A 15,991-nucleotide genomic window follows, 5' to 3' on the forward strand; every position below is an offset into this window, starting at 1 on the left:
GACGGAGACGGAGGAGGAGGAGGAGGAGGAGGAGGAGGAGGAGGAGGAGGAAGGGCAGGAGGTGGGGCTGGAAGTGAAACCGATGTGGGGGGGCGGGGCGGGGCGGGCTCGTCATGTGAACGGCCGCATGCTCGGGCAGAAGTGGGTCAGCGGCGCCGCGGAGGGGCAGGTGCCAGAGCCGCCGGTGCCGCCGGTGCCGCCCGGTGCCGCCGCTCCCGCCCCGCCGCCCCCGCCGCCCCATGCGCCCCCCGGCGCGCGCCTGACCGCCGCCGGCCACGATGCGAGGTGAGTCCGGGGGGGGGGGGCTGGGGACACCGGGGGGGAGCGGGGGGACCGCCCGGCTGCGGGGGGCAGCGGCAAAAGTTGTTCCCGGTGGGGGACACGGGGGGGGGGGGGACCCGGCGTCGGCCCCGCCGGGGGGTCGGAGGGGGACCCGCGTCAGCCCCGCCGGTGAGGCGGGGGGACCCGCACGGGCCCCGCCGGGTCGGGCTGGCTCCTGCAGCTCCCCCTTTCATCAGGAATAACATTCTTGTTTGTTTTGCTTCGCTTTCCGACGCCGGCTTAGACCCGCTCTTAAGCTTTTCCTCGCACTAAACCCCTTAATCTCCCCCTCAATATGTTGCTCCCACCAGGGCTGGATTTCTTGTGGGTTTTCCCCCTTTCCCCCTCCCGCGGGTTCGGGGCCCGGCCGGGGCAGCCGGCGGGGGGCTCCTGCGGGGCCGGGCGAGGGACCAGCCGCAATTTCGGGTGCCCCTTATCCAGGGACGGGGCCGAGCCGCCCGCCAGCGCCTGCCTGATCTCATCCGTTATTAAAGGCGATGCCTACTTTTCACCCCTCCACTTTGCAAAGCGGGCGCTTGGGAGGAGGAGGACGGAGGGAGGAAGGCTCCGGCGGGACGATCCGCTGGGGCCCGGTGATGGTGACGCAGCGGTGGCCGGACCCGGCTCTCCCCGTGCCTGTTCCCGACTGAGCTGCTGGGAGCACAGCTGGGACCTGGCACTGGGGGGGGGGGATTTTTATCCCCCTTTAAATCAATTTTCCATCATCGCCTGCCGTGCCCGAGCCCTTCACCCCGCCAGGGCTTGCTTGTGCACGTCCTTAGGTGTGTATTTTTTCGCTGCGTGTATTTAGGTGTATTTATTAGGCGTGCACGTCTTTAGCCGTGTGTTTTTTGGCTGCACGTATTTAGGTGTATTTTTGAGTGCAATAGTTGGGTGCATTTTTGGGTGAACGTACGGGGACGCACATCTTCGAGCTCTTCAAATCTGTTTTTCCTCCCTCCCTGGTGCGGCTGCGGGTGCCGCGGCTCTGCCACCCGCCGCACTCTGGTGTAATGGTGGGGCCAGGGCCGGGCGAGGCGAGGCGAGCCCCTCGCGTCCCCTTCCCGCCCCGTGACATCCCGGTATTTCACCTTTATTAGTACGGAGGGAAGCATTAACGCCTGCCTAATTAATAACACCGCCTGGCTCTTACGTAGCGCTTGCACAGCCAGCACCGAGCTTAATTAGCAGCTGGGTGAACTTTTCCTTTTTTTAAAATTTTTTTCCCTTTTCCCCCCCAATTACTGTGCGTTGGCCCTAATTAAGGGCCAAACCCCCTGATATCACATCATTTCCCCCCATCGGGTGTTTTTCCCGCAGTCCCGCCTGGCGCAGGGTCCCCGTCTCTCGCCGAAGCCCAAGTGCCGCATGGCGATGCCAAATCGATTCAATCTCTGTTTTCTTCCCCAAAACCGCCTCCGCTCTGCCCCTTTCCCCAGGGGCCACAGCAGCTCCTCGCTCCTGTCCTTCCCCGCGCCGGGGCTGCGCCGGGGCTGGGCGAGAGGCTTTGCCTTGTATAATCCTATAGGGTTTCCAGCCCTCCTGCTCGCTTGTTTTGCAAGCGGCGTGGCTCGGAGCGTGCGGTGGCTCGGCAGCCTTTCCGACTTGTCCTAGTGACCTAGATCTGTCATTGGAAAAATCAGAGAGGGCGGAGGAGGAGCTTCCCTGCCCGTTTAGGCAGCGTGCGCATGCTGGCGCGGGCGAGGACGGCTGGCGCCCGTCGGCCCTCCCGCACGACGGCTGTGCCCCAACTCGGGCGCCGCGGGATGGGGATGGATGTCCGTGCACTTCGTCTCCCGAAAATAAGGTTGGAGGAGAAAGGTGGCCGCCAGCAGCGTGGGGTCCTGAGGGATCCAGCCAGGATTCGGGATCCTCGACCCCGATAACCCTGGGGAGCGGCAGCACCGGAGGGGGAAAGCGCAGTGATGGGGAGATGCTGGTCCCTGTCCCCGCAGGTGGCGGCGGGTTAACCCCACAGCCTGGCCGTGCTGGCAGCATCCCCTGCCTGTCCCTCCTCCCTGTCATGTTTAACTTCGATCTCGGCAATGGCTATTTAAAGAGCTGCTAATGTCTAAATCGCGCCCGGTTTATTGGATGTGGTGGGCAGAGCCGCTCTCACTGCCTTTATTTAGCCCCATGGAGATAATTCCCCCCCGATTTAGCTGCGGGGCTAGCGGGGGATCTCCCACCCCAGCCCGGTTTCTCCCCAGCCCGGGCCCGTGGCAGGTCTCCCTCCCCGCCACCGCACCTTTGCCACCCTCCTGCACCAGCCAAAGTGCAAAGGGCTGTGTCCCGCCCTGGCGGGGCTGGCCTTGGAGCGGTGCCGTGTGGCACGGGGGGCGGTGAACCAGAGCAGCCGGGGCAGGAGCCAGGCGGTTGCGGAGGAGCCTCATCGCCCACCTGCCCACTACTGCTTGTGGGTGAACTCTTGCTGCGGTTTCCAAGCCGGGGACACACACTGCACCGCGGGACAGGGAAAAAACGGCACCTTGCCAGGGATTGGGATGGCTATGAAGCCACTAGCCACGTGGCCACGAGCGAAGGTGACTGGGGGTTGCCCTGGGGCAGGGGGAGAGCGGTTGAGCCCTGTTCTGGCCCAAAGTTTCCAGGAAATCTCTGCTAATCAATTAAGAAACCGGTTCCCACCTCCAGCATCACAGCCCAACGTGGGGCTGGAGTTGTGTAATTTAAATTTTCCTTATTGCCCGCATGGCCCCGGCCCCGGTGCTGCCGGTGCTCCTGGAGCCAGTGCTTTGAACATCGCGCCGGGGCCGCGCTGGCCGCGTGCTGCAAACTGCCCCGGCCTCGCACAGCCCCAGCCCATTTGGGGTTACCCGCGGGGTGCATGGATGGGGATGGGATTTGCCGGCGGTGATAGCCGAAATGCCGGGGGACGCCGGGGCGCTGCAGCGCGGGAGCTTGTTTAAAAGTGAAACCAAGAGCAGATATAAAGGGGTGCTCATTCCTTTTATTCACTTATTTATTCCTCCTCTGCCAGCCCTACCCCACGGCCACCTTCCCAAAACACAACGGTGGCTAATCGCTGCGGGAAGCGCCGTGGCCGCCGGAGGCGGGTGCAGCCGGGAGCAGCAGTGCCGGGTCCTGGGGTCGGAGGTTGCCGCAGAGAAGGAGGGAGCGGAGCTGGGTTTTGGGGCAGCGATGGGGAGGCGGGATGGCACCACATGTCCCTGTGGGTCCCCGTGCAGCCTGGACCCATCCTCCTCCCCCTGCTCTGGGCGCGCCGGGGGTTGCTGAGCCGGAGGGGAGAGGACGGTGGTGGCAGAGCACCAGAGCATCCCCTGGCTGGGGCTGGGGAGGTGAGGGAGGGCTGCGGGGCTGCTGCTAATTACCGGAGGTGCCCATCATCGATCACGGCAGCGGGATGGGGCACAGACCTACCTTCCCCGCAGGTTCGCTGGGTAATGAGCCAGGGCACTGGGGAAGCCGCCTGCCCCGGCTCTCGCCCCGGCAGCGGGGGGGGTATTTGGGACAGGGACGGCCACGGGGGCACGGAGCTGCTCTCCGCCCTGCAACAAGGGGCACCCGGGCCCCGGGGGTGGGTTTGCTCCCGTGGCATCGTGTGGCCCACCCAGGGGAGGGGGTGGCCCTATCCTGGCCCCAGCCCCACGGGTTGAAGGGTGTGCGGGCTCCCCCCGGGGAGTCTGCGCGGGGGCTTTGCAGGGACCTGCCGGTGCACCCGGTCCCCATCGAGTCCAGACCCCCGTGGCCGGATCCTGCAGGGCCTGCCTTGTTTTGGGGTGCAAGAGGGATGCCCGCCCTCGGGGCGGAGGCGATGGAGAGGAGGGTGTGCTGGCATGGGAGGAAGGCCGAGTCTTGCTCTGGGGAGGGCGGCTCTGGCTCTGCTGAAACCACCGGAGCCACCTGCCCGGTTCAGGGCAAGCGGTGCTGGGCTGGAGGGGACACACACAGCCGGGTCCGGGCAGTGACAGGGGACCTGGGGACACTGCCCCACAGAGAGCTGCAGCTTGGGGCGGCAAACGGGTGTCTCCAGCTCGAGGTATCACCCCAAAATGCCCCAAAGCCCCCAGCCCCAGCGGCGGGAGGTCGGGGTGCAGCCACACTTCCGTCCCGGTGTGGCCGCGGCCATGGGAAGGGTTAACGGCCGCGGCGTTACACAAGCGCGTGGGGCCATGGGCAGAAAGTGTGTCAGTGGGACAGGACGGCTCCAGCTGTGGGGCCACATGCAGCCACTGAACCGGGGGCCAATAGTCACCGGCACGGCCGAGCCCCATGGCCGGACGGTGCCGCGGTGCCGCTTACATAAGGGGCGGCCGGTGGCAGCGGGATGGGAGTTGGGCAAGAAGTATTTACAGTGGGAGGAGAGCAAATACCGCAGCCGGGACATTTTAATTGCCGGCTGGAGATTACTATTTTTTTTTTTAAACCCTTTTTTTTTTTCCCCCTGCCCCCTATTTTAGCTGGCCCTGGGGAGGAGTTTTCCTGCTTGCCCCCCCCCCCCCCCCCCCCCCCCGGGCAGGGGGAAGGGATTCGCCTCCGCATAAATAAAACCCCCTCTTCTGCACAGCATGGCTGATGCTCGCAGGGTTGTGGTGGGAGGAGCCCAGTGCTCCAGTGGGGAAACTGAGGCACAGCGGGGGGGGCCATGCCTGGGATGTGGGGTCTGCTGTGATGTTTCCCGCCGATTGCGGTGAGATGTGGGGTGCTGCTGCGGCCACCCCACCAGCACCCACGTCCCTCCCTGTCCTGCTGGATTTGACCCGGGAGATGTCCGGCCCCCGCAGGGGTCCCGGGGGAGACGTTGCCGCAGCACGAGGGGACACGGAGGGAGCCGGTGTGGTGATTCAGCCAGGGCTTACAAACAGAGCGGCAATTAAATGCTGTTCTGGGCTGTAATTGCCATCGCGCCGGGGTTACGGCCATATTTCCACGTCAGTTATTTGGGGCGAACGTCTTAGGAGCGGGTCAGGTGCCGGCTGCGGGCACGGCCGTGTAATTAGCAGGATGCTAATTAGAGCCCGAAGAGGCTGCAGGCACACGGCGAGCAGTCAGGGCTTCTCCTTCGCAGCACCTGGGGGTGACGCTCGGCACCGGAGGAGCCAGGAGAGCGTCGTCCCCACGTACCCTTAGCTCTGCCCGTGCTGGCTACAGGGGTCTCTCGGGGGGCTCCCGTCCGCCTGGGCCTGGGGGTGCAGGGGCAGGATTTGGCCATCGGCACCGCACGAAGCCGTTGCCATCATTGGGAGCCGGTGAAGGGCTTTCAGGGCCCCGTGGGGCGAGCGGAGCAGCACCCTCGGGCTCTGCTCGGTGGGTGCCGGCGGGTGCGAAGGCTGTGCTCAGCCCGGCTGTTTTGCCGGGCGTGCGGTGCCGGTAATTGCAGGGGGCCGGGAGTATCGGCTGCGGGCGTGAGGGCGCGGTGCGCCGGCGATGCATCACCCCAGCGCTCCCGGCGGCTGCAATTATGTTGCATAACGAACCGACGCCGCTTCCTGCCGGGGGTGGCACGACGTCCCTGTGCCCCCCACGGTGCCACCACCTCCGTCCCGTCCCCGCGCTCCTCCCCGGGCGATAGGGACAGGGCTTGGGGCAGGGCGTCGGGGCGGGGAGGGGTCCCCACAGTTTGCAGGTTGCACCCCTCTCCGGCGGCACGGGCGAAGGCGATGGTGGGAGCTGGAGAATTGAGGGGCGTCTTGGTTGTCGGAGCCCGTGGGCGGGAGGGGGGTGCTGGCACGTCGCGCTGCCGTGTCTCCGTCCCCCCGCCAAAGGGGTGAACCCGGGACTGCGATGCCAGTGCAGTCGGGGGGGCTGGGACTGGGGGATGGGAGGATGCCCCGGCTGTCCCTGCCCGCTCCCTGCTGCCCCGGGCCCAGAAGTACAGCAGAGGCGCGGGCAGAGGCTTTGGGGAGGGGCAGGGATGGGATGTGACCCCCTTGGGTTGGGGAACGACGATGACAGAGCCCCGGGAGCAGCCCAGCTCGGCAGCCCTGGGAAGGGGGGGTGAACCCCAAAATCACCTGGTGCATTTGGGGCAGGAGCTGAGCAGCGAGTCAATGGGTGGAGGAGGGATCTGTCCCTCTGCTTGCGCCCGGACTCGGGGCAAACCCTTCCCCCATACGGCTGGAGCAAATCTGCCCCGGGGGGGGGGACCGGGAGCATCCCCGGGGGACCGATGGCAGCCTGGCTGCCCCGCTGCGCGGTGAGGCTCGCGCCGACCCGCTCCAGCCACCCCCAAAGCAGCGAGGGACGCCGGGGCACGCTGGGTGCTGGGGCGCAGGCAGCGCTGGCCGAGCACCGGGGTTGTCGCCCGCAGAGGTGGCCGGGGCCCCTGCCAGCAGCGAGCCACAGAAGATGTCCCTCGACCAGAACCGGTTGCTCCCAGGGGAGGAGAGAGGCAGGAGGGAATTACCCGAGCTGGGGATTTGCACAGGCCCAGGAGATTTGAAATAACCATAATCTGGCCGCGGGGGTTATTTTGGCGCGACGGCGGCTGCCCAGCACCCTCAAGAGCGACGCCGGGCTGAGCCCGGCCGGGGGGCGCGGGGGCTGGAGCGGGGATTAGAGGGTGCAGAGATGCCGGGAGGCACGTACGAGTCCCGGGGGTGCCCCGCGTCCCCCCCACCCGGCGCGCGCGGGGCGGGCAGAGCCAGCCCAGATCTAGGGCAGCTGGAAAATGAGGAGGACGAAGCCTATTAGCAGCTCAGTGCCAGCGAAGCAGAAGCAGGGAGGGAAGCGGATTTGTGGGGGGAAGGGGGCCGGGACCTTGAGCCAGCAATGGCTATATCGGTCCTGGGTTTCAGAGGAGCTGCTGGGGGGGGGGGCAGGGCCCCCCAGCCCCTCTGCTTGGGCAGACGTCTGGCAGGAGAGCGTCCGTGGCTGCAGGAACAGGATGGTCTCTGTGCCAAGGATGTCCCTGTCCCTGGTGCCCCCCAGCATGCACGCACTGGCTTAAAAATAAGGGGAATGGTTCCAAAACGGGGTCCCGGGCAGGCTGGCGCACAGACGTGCTGCGCTCTCGTAGCTCCGAGGGCTTTTCTACCCGTCTCTTGGTGCTGGAGAGGATGAGGGAGCAGATGGGGGTATCCCGCTCCCTGCGTGGGCCTTTTTGGGGTCCTCTCTGAGGCGCAAGCATCCTTGCGGGGTCTGCGGGAAGGGCTGAGTTGCCAGCGGGTCCAGATCTCGTGCCTCAGTTCCCCCAGCTTCCGAGCAGGGCTACGGCTGTCGCAGAGGGAGGGCCATCTCCCCCGTTCGGTTCTGCGGCGGCCATCATTAACCACCGTGGTCTTCCCCCTTTTTTCCGCTCCGCCGCAGCCCAAATCGAAGTGATCCCGTGCAAGATCTGCGGAGACAAGTCCTCAGGGATCCACTACGGCGTTATCACCTGCGAAGGCTGCAAGGTGAGCCCGGGGACGCCCAGGGACGGGTGCCAGCAGGCAGGCAGCCGTGGGGGCTAGCATCCCGCCGGGCGCTTTCCCAACGCCTCCCCGTCCCGTGCAGGGTTTTTTTCGGAGGAGCCAGCAGAACAACGCCAGCTACTCCTGCTCCCGGCAGAGGAACTGCCTGATCGACCGCACCAACCGCAACCGCTGCCAGCACTGCCGCCTGCAGAAATGCCTGGCGCTGGGCATGTCCCGCGACGGTGAGTCGTGCCCGGGGTCCCCAGGGGCCCGTCCGCTCCCCCTCGGAGTGAGTTGGGCCGAAAGGGCCAGAGCTGCTTCCCCCGTGAGGCCAGCCCGGGGAAAGGAGGGGTTTGAGGAGCCAGAAATGCTTTTGCATTTTCCACGGGAAAATTTAAATCGGTTCTTGTTCCGTTCGACCCAGGGTCAGTCTGGGAGGGGGTGCATCCGACGGGGGCCCTGCCCCGCTCAGGGCTCATACACCCCCAAGCCATGCGCTCCCCCGGGAGCCAGGACCCTTCCCAGGGCAGGCGGGTGGTCATGGCCACCACTCTGCGGGACGAAGCTGCCCTGACGCAGCCGCCCTCTCCTCCCCGGCAGCGGTGAAGTTTGGCCGCATGTCGAAGAAGCAGCGGGACAGCCTCTACGCCGAGGTGCAGAAGCACCAGCAGAGCCAGGAGCAGAGCGGCGGCACCAAGGATGAGCCCGAGCCCCTGAGCCGCGTCTACACCACCAGCGTCAGCAGCGGGCTCTCGGACCTGGACGACATCTCCACGCTGTCGGACGGGCTCCTCTTCGACTTCCCCCTCACCCCCGATGGCAGCAGCACCTACTACAACCTCGACCTGCTCGCCTCGGCGCAGCCCTCGCCTGACCAGTCCAGCCTGGACATGGCCGACGCCACGCTCATCAAACAGGAGTCCATCTACGAGCTGATGCTGGAGCCAGCCCTGTTCGCGCACGGCGCGCTGGAGGGCGGCCAGCTGGCTGCCGATATCTCCGTCCTCGAGATCGGTGAGCGTTGGCGTGGTCCCGGCGCGATGCCGGGCACGCACGGGGCGTGCGGCCCCAGGGATGGTGCTCGGTGCGGCCCCAGGCGCCTCGCGGGACGCATCCAGCCCTGGGTGCCCGCGCAGCACCGGGCGAGGGACCGACCCGGGCTTGGCTCTCGGAGCAGCCCCAAGCCCATCTCCTCTTCCAGGCTGAGCACTGATGGAGCTCGGTGCACCTGAGGTTGTGCAGAGCGTCCCCGCCTCTGCCCCGGGGACAGCCCCCGATGCCCCATCTGTCCCCAGATCCCTGTGACATCGCGTGTGAGCCCCTCCAGCCCTCAGCCCTAGCAGCCCCCCAGGATGCCTGGGAGGGGTGGCATTGGGGTGTGGGGACAGGGGGGCCGGCGGGGTCCCTGGGACTCACTGCCCGCTGCCCTCACCTTGCAGACCGGGTGGCGCAGAATGTGGTGAAGTCGCACCTGGAGACGTGCCAGTACACGACGGAGGAGCTCAAGCGCCTGGCGTGGAGCCTCTACTCCCCCGAGGAGGTCCGCACCTTGCAGAGCAAGGTGAGCGCCGCTGCCACGTCCCCCCCAGCTCCCCGCCACGGCCAGAGCCACCGCAGCCGTCAGTAAGGACCACGGCTGTCCCCCAGTGCTGCGCCGAGGCAGGGAGGAAGGCGAGGAGGATGAGGGGGGTCTTTCGGTGCTTTGGGAGCTGCAAAAGCCCAATTGGCTTTTGGGGTGTGGGTGGCAGGTCACGCCCCAGGTGTCCTAGTGCCACCGCCCCCGTGGGTGGCACGGCACCTGGGTCCCTTCCCTGCCCTATGCAGCGGGGACGGGGGTACAGAGGAGCCGGGGTGATGTGGTGGCAGCAAACCCCGGGTGGCAGCGAGCCCTGAGGGACATCCCCGCTGTGTTGGCAGAGCTGCGAGGCCATGTGGCAGCAGTGCTCGCTGCAGATCTCCAACGCCATCCAGTACGTGGTGGAGTTCGCCAAGCGCATCGACGGCTTCATGGAGCTCTGCCAGAACGACCAAATCATCCTCCTGAAAGCCGGTAAGAGCGGGGGATCCTGCCTTCCCCCTCGCGTCCCTGCCGTCCCCCTCGCATCCCCAAAGCCTCTCCCGAGCCTCCCAAGCAGCAGCCGTGGTGCCGAAGGCAAATCCCATCTTTTCTCTCAGCTAGTGCTTTCCTTCCCGCATCTCCCCTCCCTCCCTGCCCCGGTTGCCCCCAGGGCTCGACGTCAGTGCTCGGCGAGCAGGTACCGGGCTGGAAGGAGTTTAAGGTCATTTTTAAGGCGATGGTATAGAGAGGGACGCAGCGAGTGGCCGCCCCAGGCAGAGGCTTTTCTCCATAGTCGCCCTCAACCAAATGTCACCCAGAAACCGGGATGGAAACAAGCACAGCGGGTTTTCCCCCAGGAGAAGGGGTGCCAAACCCAAAGGTGAGCAGGGAGGGAGAAGAGGAAAGGATTGGCCTCTTCTCCCAGCAAGAGACTGGGAAGAAGGGGACAACGGCAGCACACACCCCTGTCCCCGCCTGTCCATCTGCCCGAGCCGGCAACGCTGCGCCCAGGCGAGGAAGCTGAATGTGCAAAAGCCCCAAAATGCCAAAAAGGTGGAAAAGCTGCCCGGTTTCAAAACTTTCAGGGCTGGGGAGCTGAGAGCCTCACCCAGCAGAGGGGATGCGTGCCAGTGCCCTGCAGGGTACTGTACCCCAAAGCTGGCCGTGCCCGACGCGCTGGAGTTTAATTCATTCTTTCATTTCTTCCTTCCATTTTCTTTTTATTTATTTTGTTTTCACCCTCTTCTCTCTCGATGCTCCACCGTGACCTCAATCGATCTCTCTGTCCGGCTGCGAATGCCTGGATAATATTTCCCTTTGGTGAAATACTGTGGTTGCAATTGGAAACCTTAAAAAAAAAAAACCAAAAAAACCCAAAACCCAACCCCAAAACTCCCAAACCTAAATTTGATTTATTGGAATAACCACTCTGCTCTTGGGAATGTACAATCTGAACTTCAAACTTGCACTGGGGGCTTTCCTCTTTCTTACATTTGGTCCTGGGATGATGGAAACCCCCCTGCCCTCCCCTCCCCTGCCCTGCCCTCCCCTCCCCTCTCTCTGCCTATGTCAGGTTGCCTCGAGGTGCTCCTAATCCGCATGATCCGCGCGTTCAACCCCTTGAACAACACCGTCCTCTTCGAGGGGAAGTTCGGCGGCATGCAGATGTTCAAGTCGCTCGGTAAGAGCCGCTTCGCTGCGCCTCTCTCGGGGCTCTCCTCTCCTTTCCACGCCTGGACGGGGCTGGGGTTTGCAGCCAGGTGAAATGCAGCATCCCTGTGGCTGGGCTAAATCCCCGTGGCACAGGAGGGGCTGAGACCCACCTGCGTTTGCTCCCGATCCCATTGGGATCCCATTGGGATCGGGTTGATGTGCACCGTGGTTAGGACCTGCTTTCCGCCCCAGCCCGAAGCCCAGCCGTGCCAGGCATCCTCTGCTGGGGACCCCCCCTTCACCCCTCTCCCGAAAGCTTTCCGAGCCCTGGGTGCCACTGGGGTCGGCCAGTGGGTGGGATTGTGGGGGTGCCGCTGGGCAGTGCGGAGCCATGACGTCCCCCTCTTCCCCCCGTCCCCCCCATCAGGCTGCGACGACCTTATCGGCGCCGTCTTTGAGCTGGGGAGGACCCTGTGCCGCCTGCAGCTGTCGGACGAGGAGCTCGCCCTCTTCACCGCCGCCGTCCTGCTCTCCCCGGGTACGGGGGGGTGTGTGGGGGGGACGCAGCAGCCGGGAGGGGGGGGTCTCGTGCCAAAGCTGGGGAGAGCTGAACCGTAAATCTCAGCGCTGCTGGATGATTTACGTTATTTCCAGGAAAGGAGGTTGGGGTAAAAATGCATCTAAAAAGGCACAAAACGTGTCTGCCAGAACTCAGTGGGAGGAAGAGCCGCATCCCCCCCACGGTGGGGTGGGGAGGGGTGAGGAGGGGCTGCCTGGCCGTGCCAGCATCCCCAGAAACATCCCGGAGAGCAGGAAGGGTTAAAAGAGCAAGAGGCCACCGCACCATGCTGGGGGGGGGGGGGGGGGGAGACCCCCACGGCAGCACTGACCCGGGTGGCCGGCCGTCTCCCATAGATCGCCCATGGCTGACGGAGTCCAAGAAGGTGCAGAAGCTCCAGGACAAGATCTACGTGGCCCTGCAGCACGAGATCCAGAAGAAACACTCCACCGAGGACAAGCTCTCAAAGGTAGCGGTGCTGCCTGCGTGCGGCACGGGGAGCCCAGTCGGGGCACGGCACATGTGCCACGGGGAGACGTCTGAACTGGTGGATGTGGCTGTGCCAGAGCTCGTTAGCCGTGCACGGGGGTTTTTGGGGGCGCAAGCCCTGGGACCTGTTGAAGGAGAATTTCTCTTTCCAAGGGCCGTGCATCTCCATCGCGGTGCAGGCGGAGGCAGCCACGCCGTCGGCAGCCCCGTGCCACTGAGCCCGGCAGCGCATGGGGTAGCGGGGGTTTGGGGCAAAAGGGGCCGTTTCAGGAACGCTCTGGGCATGACGGAGCTGGGACGGGGACGGGGGGCACTGGGGGGCTCCTCACACTCTCCCCGGCTCTGGTTTTCCTGTGGAAAGATGTGGGTTTGGAGGCACGGCCACGTTGCTGCCAGGCTGCCCAAAGACGGGGGGTATCCGCTGGTGCCCCTGGCACCGGGCAGAGCCAGTGGTCCCCAAACCCACCCGCTTGTCCCCAAGGGAGGGGGAGCGGCCGCGTGAGGGATGTTGGCCAGCAACCGAGTGGTCACCAGTTCCAGCTCCTTCTTTCCCCGCAGATGGTTTCCAAGCTGCCCTTGATGAAGACCATTTGCAACCTGCACTTGGACAAGCTGGAATTTTTCCGTCTCCTGCACCCAGAGACCGCCATGAACTTCCCACCCCTCTATAAGGAGGTCTTCAACTCGGAGCTTCAGTACAGCGACCCACGGGAGAGCTAAGGCTGGGAGCCACCGGCCCTCTTCGAGTTCCCCAAAATTTGGAGATGACCTAAACTTCAGAGGTTTTGGGCAGTTTATTTAAATCAAATAATCAAACTCAAGAGAACCTGGGGGGCTGGGGTATCTCCCCGGCCCCGTTTCCTCGCTGTGGATTGCAATAGCTCTTGAATGTAAAGCACCTTGAAGGAAAAAGCAAACGGACTTTGCCATACCAGTGAAATGAATGTGAAATCTCCGCTCGGGAGGGAGATGTTCCTGGCAGTGGTAAGGGACCGACCACTCCCCGCAGTGCACGGATCCAGGGGAGCGCACGCCACGCACACGCCGCGCTCGCGGCACGGCCCTTTCCCACCGTCCTGGCTGCACTCTCCATCTCTGATTTTTAAATTTTTTTAAATTATTATTTTTATTTTATTTTTTTTACCCAAACACAAGGCATGGGATAAAGAAGGGGCAATGCAGACTCGGCTGGATAGGGGTAAGCCAGGCCAGAGGGGACAGCTTTGGGCTCCTGGCTGGAGCCGAGGAGAGGGCGAAGGCAGAGCCTTTGCTTTATTCCTTCTCCCATGGGGCACGGGGTGACATCAGGAGCTCGGCCAAGAAAGAGCCGGCTGTGGCCGGGGGGGGATTCAGCGCAGGATTTCCCCATGGAGGAGGCTGGTTCGAGGGAAAGGATACCCAGCATGGTGGAGGAGAAGCTTTGCAGGGTCTCCGTGCCCTCCGTCGTGGCATTTTCCCAAATGCCTGGCCAACTCCCCATTTGGCTGGCCGACTGCCTGGCTTTTTGGAGCTGATTCAGCAGGTCCACCCGCCTCGTGCCACCTTTCTGCATCCCGAGCGCTTCTCGAAGAGGGGCTTTGCCCTTGCGACTGTGGCCAAATCCCAGCTCCCGGCTGCTCCAGCCCAGAGGCAGCCGCAGGCGTCGGTGCGGGCGCCGGGGCTCGGTGCCTGTCCCCACGCATCGTCGCAGGCGGTGGCTCTTTGGGTGCTGGCTGCCACACGTAGTTTTTTTTATCGAGGCCATTAAAACTCCGTCCTGTGGCTCGGCACCCAGAGGAGGTTTCGTGGCCTTTCCTCCACCCAGCCCACAGCCGGTCCCACGGCCAAGTCCCCCTTCCCACACAGGGACCACTGGGAGCACGGCCGTGGCTGCTGTTGCAGGCTGAGTTGGACCCAGGCTTTTCCCCCCAAGGAGCTCTTTAGAACTGTTATTTTGGGGTTTGTTCTCTACTTAGCAGGACCTGGGTGCTTTTTAGGGGGAGAAACTGCCCGTTGGGGTCAAGGGGAAGTGAAAGGTCCTTCTTCCTTCCCTGGGAAGTCGTGGTGTGGTCGGGACCTGCTGCTCCAAGCTTGGGAAGCTCATAAAGGTGAAGAAGGGATGGATTTGAGGGGCGATGCTGCGATAGCCCGCAGCTGGTGGGGCTGCTTGAGGGACTCTATGGCCAGGCTCTGCAGATGGTTTTTCCATCCCTATTCTTGCTCCTCCTGCGGTGAACGCCAAAAGCTACAAGGGAAAAACCTACCCCGAGGCAGCCCCAGTTTCTGCTGACAAAGGGCTAAGATCCCAAGCCCCTTCCCGCTTCGTGTTGATTTCTTGTGCGTCCAGCCCTGTCCTCCGGCAGCTCGGATCATCTCTGAGCGTGAGCCGAAGACCTTCAATTCCATAATTGCACCCCTTAAACTAAACGAGCAGCTTTCTTAGTGATGGTAGCGGATATTTATGCTTTCAGTTAAAAGACCTCCTAGGGAAGACCATGGACCAACCTTGACCAGGGAAGACTCACCAGGAAGCCGATGGGATTTCTGCTTTGGTATAAGGCAGGGAAAAACTTAGGACTGTGCTATTCCCCGGCAGCTGCCCTCCGCCACGTACAGCCGTGCGCTTTCTGGTTTTGCTAACCACCGTCTGAACGGCTTCTCGGAGCATATCGGAGTTCGTCAGCCTTGATTCTCTCTCCGATGGCATTAGAACCCAGGTCTCTGGTGAAGGCTGCCGACCCTCCCAGCGGCCCCACGCGATGTCGAGTGCCAATGCGTCGTTCTGCAGTACAGCATTCGCCGGGGTGGGGGTGCGCCCTGCTTGTTTCCTGCCCTCTGGGATCCTAAAGCTTTGACAGAAGTGAGAAGTCAGTACTGCCTTTTTCGTCTAGAGGGTTGTGCCTTTTTTTTTGAAGCATCATTTCCAACAGCACTGTTTGCTTCTCGGCTCCTGTCTGCGGGGAAAAGCACTCGAGAAAATGAATGTGCTTTGTGGAGGGGGTTCTCGCCCTCCATTTCTGCAGGACAGCAGCACTCCCTTTCTCGGAGGAAACAGCCACGGGTGTTTTGAAATGTTTGGGGGGGGGAGGGAAAAAAGCACACACCCTTCTTTATGTCCTCGGTATTCGTCAGCCAACGTGCACCAATGGTCAATGTCACCGTTTCCATTTCATCCGGCAAAGAAACCAAGAAAGCACCTTAAATCGGGAAAAGACTGAGCCCTTGCCACTAGTTGCGTTTTTCCAGCTTATGACACAGCGTCCATCTCATGGGAGAGATTTTGGATTCTGAGCAATAAAAGCCCCCATGGGAATCTAGGGAAGACTGGAAGTATTAAACACGTGTAACTCAACCTGCCAAACTGCGGGAACCTGCACTTTTAAGTTCTCTTTAAAGGAACCGACTTGTCGATTAAATGATTTCTTGGGAGGGGATAAACGATTAAATGATTTCTTGCCTGGGACAGGCGGCGTGCATCGAAAGGGATGGCAAGGGTGCGCTGAACCCCCTGCGGCACCTCTGCGGGCTGCAGCCTCTGCTTTGGGCTCGCCCGAACGCGCGGGGCCGCGGTGGCTGTGCCAAGGTCCCTTGTGCTCCCTCTGTGCCACCAAGAGCAGCGGCTCGGCAGAGCCAGGCATCGCGCTTGTAGGGAAAGGGCGAACGAAAAAGCCCGGGTAGAAATGCCTGACAAAGGGAGATTTCCACTCTCCCCTGTGCCGGAGCTGTGTGTGGCCAGCGGAGATGATGCATGGGAGCCCCGAGACCCCCGACTCGCTTCAATGCTCAGTCCTCGGCGTCTCGGTGACGTTTCCATCCCACCGGCCAAGAGACTTTTTGCCGCTTTATTTTCAAACAGACCTCGGCAGCGGTTCCCTTGAGCGGGGCGACCTCAGCCGCGAGGGATTGCTCTTTTCCAGATGAAGATTAATTTTGTGTTTGTTTGTTTGCTCTGGCAGTTTAGCTGAGTGTGCATTTCCACCTCCAGAACCCTCACACTGTGTATAAAAATGGATAAAATATATATATAATATATATTCTTGTGAATGTTGGTGCAAAAGA

General features: G+C 62.9%; 1 protein-coding gene across 1 annotated transcript; it reads left to right on the forward strand.

Moving 5' to 3' along the window:
- The first annotated feature begins 138 nt into the window (after positions 1-138).
- On the forward strand, positions 139-15,015 carry LOC142420551 (nuclear receptor ROR-beta-like). Its single transcript, XM_075524609.1, has 10 exons — positions 139-285; positions 7,609-7,694; positions 7,795-7,936; positions 8,295-8,708; positions 9,134-9,255; positions 9,612-9,744; positions 10,826-10,933; positions 11,333-11,443; positions 11,821-11,933; positions 12,512-15,015. The coding sequence occupies exons 1-10, from the start codon at positions 279-281 to the stop codon at positions 12,671-12,673; spliced, it is 1,398 nt and encodes a 465-aa protein (XP_075380724.1). The 5' UTR covers positions 139-278; the 3' UTR covers positions 12,674-15,015.
- Positions 15,016-15,991: the final 976 nt, after the last annotated feature.

This window comes from Mycteria americana, chromosome 24 (genome assembly GCF_035582795.1).
Source record: "Mycteria americana isolate JAX WOST 10 ecotype Jacksonville Zoo and Gardens chromosome 24, USCA_MyAme_1.0, whole genome shotgun sequence".
NCBI classification, from domain to species: Eukaryota; Metazoa; Chordata; class Aves; order Ciconiiformes; family Ciconiidae; genus Mycteria; species Mycteria americana.

Bases quoted from the DNA above. Each gene is read 5' to 3' on its own strand.
- LOC142420551 (XM_075524609.1), top strand. The intron at 9,256-9,611 runs GTGAGCGCCGCT...CTGTGTTGGCAG, and splicing joins TCCGCACCTTGCAGAGCAAG to AGCTGCGAGGCCATGTGGCA. The intron at 11,934-12,511 runs GTAGCGGTGCTG...CTTTCCCCGCAG, and splicing joins CCGAGGACAAGCTCTCAAAG to ATGGTTTCCAAGCTGCCCTT.